The sequence below is a fragment of the Silurus aristotelis genome, assembly GCF_946808225.1.
Source record: "Silurus aristotelis genome assembly, chromosome: 5".
NCBI classification, from domain to species: Eukaryota; Metazoa; Chordata; class Actinopteri; order Siluriformes; family Siluridae; genus Silurus; species Silurus aristotelis.
The window spans coordinates 10,541,967-10,548,471 of NC_139578.1; the positions used below are offsets into that span (position 1 = coordinate 10,541,967).

General features: G+C 39.1%; 1 protein-coding gene across 1 annotated transcript in view; it reads right to left on the reverse strand.

The window, feature by feature from the left end:
* mettl4 (methyltransferase 4, N6-adenosine) overlaps positions 1-6,505 on the reverse strand; it is a 9,602-nt gene extending 3,097 nt beyond the window's left edge. Inside the window, exons 1-5 of the mRNA XM_083542039.1 lie at positions 6,142-6,505; positions 4,953-5,018; positions 4,452-4,812; positions 2,391-2,460; positions 1,288-1,462 (exon numbers count right to left, since the gene is read on the reverse strand). Coding sequence (XP_083398165.1) covers positions 1,288-1,462; positions 2,391-2,460; positions 4,452-4,812; positions 4,953-5,018; positions 6,142-6,351 — 882 coding nt within the window. The 5' untranslated portion in view covers positions 6,352-6,505. The remainder of the gene's footprint in view (positions 1-1,287; positions 1,463-2,390; positions 2,461-4,451; positions 4,813-4,952; positions 5,019-6,141) is intronic.

A 6,505-nucleotide genomic window follows, 5' to 3' on the forward strand; every position in this document is an offset into this window, starting at 1 on the left:
GTTTTTCTGCACATGGGACAGGGCGACTGCACTGTATTAAGGAGAGAATGACCGGAGCCATGTATTGCGAGATTTTGGAGAACAACCTCCTTCCCTCAGTTAGAGCATTGAAGATGGGTCGAGGCTGGGTCTTCCAACATGACAATGACCCGAAGCACACAGCCAGGATAACCAAGGAGTGGCTCTGTAAGAAGCATATCAAGGTTCTGGCGTGGCCTAGCCAGTCTCCAGACCTAAACCCAATAGAGAATCTTTGGAGGGAGCTTAAACTCCGTGTTTCTCAGCGACAGGCCAGAAACCTGACTGATCTAGAGAAGATCTGTGTGGAGGAGTGGGCCAAAATCCCTCCTGCAGTGTGTGCAAACCTGGTGAAAAACTACAGGAAACGTTTGACCTCTGTAATTGCAAACAAAGGCTACTGTACCAAATATTAACATTGACTTTCTCAGGTGTTCAAATACTTATTTGCAGCTGTATCATACAAATAAATAGTTAAAAAATCATACATTGTGATTTCTGGATTTTTTATTTTTTTTTAGATTATGTCTCTCACAGTGGACATGCACCTACGATGACAATTTCAGACCCCTCCCTGATTTCTAAGTGGGAGAACTTGCAAAATAGCAGGGTGATCAAATACTTATTTTCCTCACTGTACATCTCAATAGCTCCAATATCAGAAGGAAGAAAAAGTGTAATCTCTGAGACTTTTTAATTTTGACATGGTTGTTGATACCAGAATGGCTGGTTTGAGTATTTTAGAAAAAATTAATCTCGAGATTTTCACACACCACAGATCAGAAAGTGGAAATGCTACTTTTCATAAGAGAGATCAGAGAAAAATGGCCAGATTGGCTCAGGTTACCAGGAAGTATTTAAAAGGGAGCCTCAGAAATGATCGCCACAGACCTCGGTTCCTAGCTGACATGAATGAAACGACGGTGTTGTGCATACAGAGATGCATTTCTGATCACCCTGGTTGTGTTGAGTTACTATTGATTCCTGTGATCTCAGACCAGTCAGGTCATTCTTCTCTAATTTCTCTCATGAACAAAGCATTTCAGCCTACAGATTCTCCACCCCAGGATGTTTTCTGCACCATTCTGAGTAAACTCTAGAGGCTGCTGTATGAGAAAATTTGAAGTTTATGAAATACTAAAACCAACACATCTTGCACCAACAATATACCACATTGTAAAGTCACCTTCAAGATAACATCTTTTGGAAAACTCTTGACTTGTATCTGCATAAGCTCAGTGTGTTTTGTGTGCATGACGGTTTAACTACCTTCACCCAGAGCCACTCTGCAAGCAGCTTTACTCCCCAGTGAGGATACAGCTCCTCCTTGATGAACCGGAGATGGCGGGGGCGATTGGTTACCCAAGTAACCACTACACATCCTGCTGCACTCAACCCTGGCACAGGAAGTTGTTTAAGCTGAGAGGATGGCAGAAAACTGTACCTGTAATTTAGTGTCGTGGGGTGGGGGCATGAGGTTATGGTTTAGTTTCATCTGCAGTCTGCATAAATACTCAAATGATATAGTCATAATCACAAAACTTCAGTTGCTGACAATTAACTAATAACTGCATGATTGTCTTCGGTTGTACATATTAGACCTAAACTTATACTTATTCATGTAGCGCAACAAATAGCTCAAAATATAATGAAAGGCTGACATCTTGTTACAAATAAATATAAAATGTACTTAGAATTATTAAATACTAGTAATGACAATTACTTGCTCTTACATTTTCGCATAATGGACACAACCTGGAAACCCCTTTCAACTCCTCTACTCTGGCAGGTAAAACAGATCTTTGTTCACCAAAACGTCCAGGCACAAAAACAATTGTTTCCTCAGGCGAACACATACATTAACAACTGAAAACTGACCTTAATTATATGCCCTGTTTCACATCTACAAGTACTGCATTGCAAGAACAGTCACTCATCACTTAGACACACTATAGCTGCTGTATATTGTACTAAAAGTCCTAAAGTAACTTCTTTATCTTATATGATGCACATTACTGCTATTTGCACTACCATGCACTCTCACACTATGTACATTGCTGATCTTATATACTCAGTATGTTTTGGTCCTATTCAATCAGTATTGTCTGTGTTGTCTTGTATGGTCTTTGTTGTCTTGTATAGTTTTGTCTATAAGATAAATGTATAATGTTGTTATTTATGTCTGGAGTGAGTTAGATGCGAGTTGGATATTTATAAATTTGTACTTTTGATTCACCAACAGCTGGAACTAAATTCTTTGTGTCTGTCAACACACTTGGTCAATAATCCAGATGACCATTTCTAATCCACATCAAAGTTACACTAATACATTATTTGCACATATACATAGCATGATAACGTTTTAATCTTACCTACTGCTTCTTTTCACAGATTTATTTTCCCATGGGGGATCAAGAACTATCAGGTCATATTTGTCCCCACCTAGAATAAAAACAAAACAAAACAAAGGATACTTTTTGCAAGTGCAAGAAATCATCAACCCAGCAGCTAGTCCTGCTCTGCTACTCTCTCGATCAAACTCTTGATGTCACCCAAATGAGGATGGGTTCCCCTTTTGAGTCCGGTTCCTCTCAAGGTTTCTTCCTCATAACATCTAAGGGAGTTTTTTCTTGCCACAGTCGCCAGCGGCTGCTCATCAGGGACAAATTCACACCATTCACCTTAACTGTTGATTTGTGTAAAGCTGCTTTGAGACAATGTCTGTTGTGAAAAGCGCTATACAAATAAACTTGACTTGACTTGACTTGACTTGACTACTCTGTCAGGACTGTTTGTTAAAAGTGTATAGCGAAGAAGAATTGTGCTAGACTTATCTTGATCTCTTTTTAAATTAACCAATCTATCAATAGGAACTATGTGAAAGTTTTCTGATGTTTTGGCACTATATCAGCTATATCAGGCTTCCAATTAAGTAAGTTAAATCAGGATGTTGTTCTAGTTTCTATACACACAATTACAGGTGTAAGGATGATCAGATCTGTGGATCTCTTTAATCTGAGGAGAGAAAGCCATCTGTTTAGCCGCCCGCTTACCCATCCTTGAGCCCCCTCTTTCCCTCCTTGGGGAGATGGCCTGGTCATGGAAAGGTGACTTAGAAGGTCCTAGAATTCAAGCTACTTTACTTGCATGATGTAATAATTACATTTTAGGAATGTTTACATTTTACCTTCACATGTTTGGCATCATTTTAAAGGTCTAAGTGTGATTGGAAATATGATCTCAGCCCCATATCAGTAGAAGAGACCTCAGGTTTGGAGAAGTTCTGTGCTACTGATATAAGGGTTTAGGTCATATCGTGTACCAAAAAAGGGTTTGCAAAGCTTTCATCACAAGTGTTTTTACGATGGTTTGGGTATTTAAGGAAATTTGGCGAAACACTCAGGGAAGCATTCTGTAGTCAGAACTTCTCACACAGTCTCTCTGTGTGTCTCTATTGACAGATAGAGTGACTAACAATTCTTGTGTAAACTGCATTGCTGAAATATTTGGTTTTATGCTGATCATGTTGTGTAACTTTCTTCTATTATTTGTTTTAAATGTGACATTTGCCTGGCAAATAAATGTCAAATTCTTGATTAACTCTGAAATTTCCTGAAATCATTTATATCTAGTTGATTATGTAATCTGGTGTTACCACAAATCTCTGACCAGAATAGTACAAACTGAAGGCTCATGAACGGATGGCACACAGAGCACAACGTCTGGGACCTTCTGATTTCTGACTATCACTGACTTAGCAAGTTATAACTAAGTGGCTAAATACATTAATCTTTGTGCATGAGCAAGCATTGAGCGGCCTACTTAAAGAATATTAGTTTACCGTTATATCCTTTGAATAAGGGACAATCTGGCGTGTTTGTGTCCGTGAGCATGTGTAGTGGCTATCACTGAGTTAGCAAGTTATAACCAAGTAACTAAATCAAAAGTTCTTCATGAATGAGCAAGCATTGAGAGGCCTGCTTAAGGAATATTAGTATACTGTCATATCCTCTGACTAAGATTCGGACTGCTTTGAAAAGACAGAATGCTTAGAATAATCTATTAAAATTAAAGAAGAATTACAACCAATAAGGTGATCAGCTTGAATTTGAGATATTCAAGTTAAATCTTTATTATAAATTGGAGTCAGATTAGAGGTTAAAATTAGATTCATGTAACAAAGTGCAAATTATTTGAGTAATCTTTCACAGCAAGGCGAGAAAGACTAACACGCAGCATACCTTCAGTGGATTCTGTCATTGGGCCATTGGGTGGGCACCCTACAATACTGTACCTACAAATACTGTTTTCATGAACAGTAATATGTATCCTAAGAAAGAAATGTCAGTATAGATTACTTGATGACTCTGACTTTAACCTAACCTAGCTACAAAAACACACATGCACATGCCGAGGCTTACGAATACACTTACTGCGAATAAGGGGTTGTAAGCAGGTGACATCAGACAACAGGAAACGGCTTTGGGGAGGCAGGAAATACGTCTCCCCCATTAGCGTTACCTCACGGGCAATGTCATCCGGATTTTCTGTGAGGCATGAGAACAGATCAAGGTGTGCATCCATGTCTGCATGGCCATTAACAGTCTGCACTAGTGGGGCATCAGAATTCTCCATTTCAAGCATCTGCTTGGCCATGTCGCATAGTGCGGCCAGCTGGCACTCATGAACAGACATTTGTTTAGGTGGCACTGTGAGTAAATCTTCTGTCAGATAGCCACAGTGACGTCCAGTTTCCAGTAGAGACTGTGTGCCTTCCAGAACAAACAACCTGACCTGGTGTACAGAGGCAAAATGAAAGAGCGCAGCAATTTTTAAAATGTCAGAAATCAGGAATTACTGAATCTATTAAAATTTCACACAAAATAGCTTTTTTTCTGGAAAACAGGTTGAACCCTGTGTTCAATAAAAGTTACCTTTTTGTGGTATACTTCAGCATCTAACTCCCCCTCATTCAGCTCACTTCGTTTACGTTTCCTCTTCTAAAAGAGAAATTGGTTACATCAGAAAAATCAGCAGCCCCATGGAAATTAAATTAATTCACATGAAGCAATTATTTGTTTCCAGAACATTCTGGGAATGCTTGTTTTGGGTTTCCAGAATGCTCTGAGAACAATTTTAATTCCTGTATTTTTTTTTTTTTTTTTTTCGCTATGAAAGCTTTAAGCAAAACTTTCTTCTGAATAATTATAGACTCTCTGAAAACGTGCGGTAGTCTTTGATGGTTCAGACAACGTTCCCCAAATGTTCTTGTATACTTTTTACAAATAATTGTGCTTCTTGGTAACCTTGTGTTAACCTGGGATGAGCAAATACATTTCACAATATTTTGTGTTTCTATTAGTTACAAATACTTAGAAGTGATAAACTATAACATAATCTCACTCTATCCTGAGAGTTGCCCAAGCAAAGAAGCTATCAGCAAACCGTAATGAACTGACAGTGCAGAATGCAGAAATTGCGGAATGCACTGCTTCGACTTACAGGTTTATTTTCACACATTATTCTGTATCTTGTCTGTCTGTCTTGTTGTTTATTAAATGTTTGGCCCTCTACTTAGACCCAGTAAGAGTTTGACACCACTGTCATAGACTAATGTCTATTAGGGTACACATAACTGAAACACTACTAAATAGTCAAGCATAGAAGACAATACACAATGGCAATGGCAGAAGGTACATTATAGTGCTGTGATTGTCCAGTTAGCTGAAGGATAAAAAAATATTGCACATAGTTGTGATATTGCACAAAGTAAGCAGGCAGTAATAGTATAGACTCAGGTAATAGGGGTGTTTAAAATTTTTGTGGGTGCCTGGAAAAACTTTCTTTGGAGTCTAGCAAGCTTTGTTTTGATCAGTGTGTATCACATGTCAGATTGAAGGAGTTTGAACAGACTGTATGCAGGGGGTGTTGAGGTGTAAGGGGTAATTCACAATTCTCCCGGCCCATATCCTGACATGGGACATGTCCAGGTCCTGAAGAGAGGGTTGGTCCTGGTCCTGATCATAATGTTCATGATCTATTAAATGGTTCCCAAAAAATCACAAAGGGGGAAGCAGATGCAAAACGTGTTTTGCATGATTTATTGCTCTTCTGTGATCTTACCTTTCGTGTCTTTAGATCGATTCTGGCATCCCCAGTAGTCTGGCACATGGAACTGCTGACTATATGGGGCTTAATTATATCGAAGTACTGCTTCTTGAAACAGCATCTAAAATGTCCTTTGTTGACACTGTAGCACCGCCGAAATCCTTCGTTTATGAAAGCACATGCGTCCAGCAGCCATCCACGATCATCTGACAGCAGGACAGACATTTGGTAGGAGGAACAGCTCAAGATCGAAATGAAATAAAAACGTGCATGCAAAGCGGAGATGGTTTTTATATCACCGATCTGAATGCATGAACCACATCAAACGCACAACATGTGTAAGGGCTTTTATTTTGTGTGTTGCTGATAGAGAGAGGAT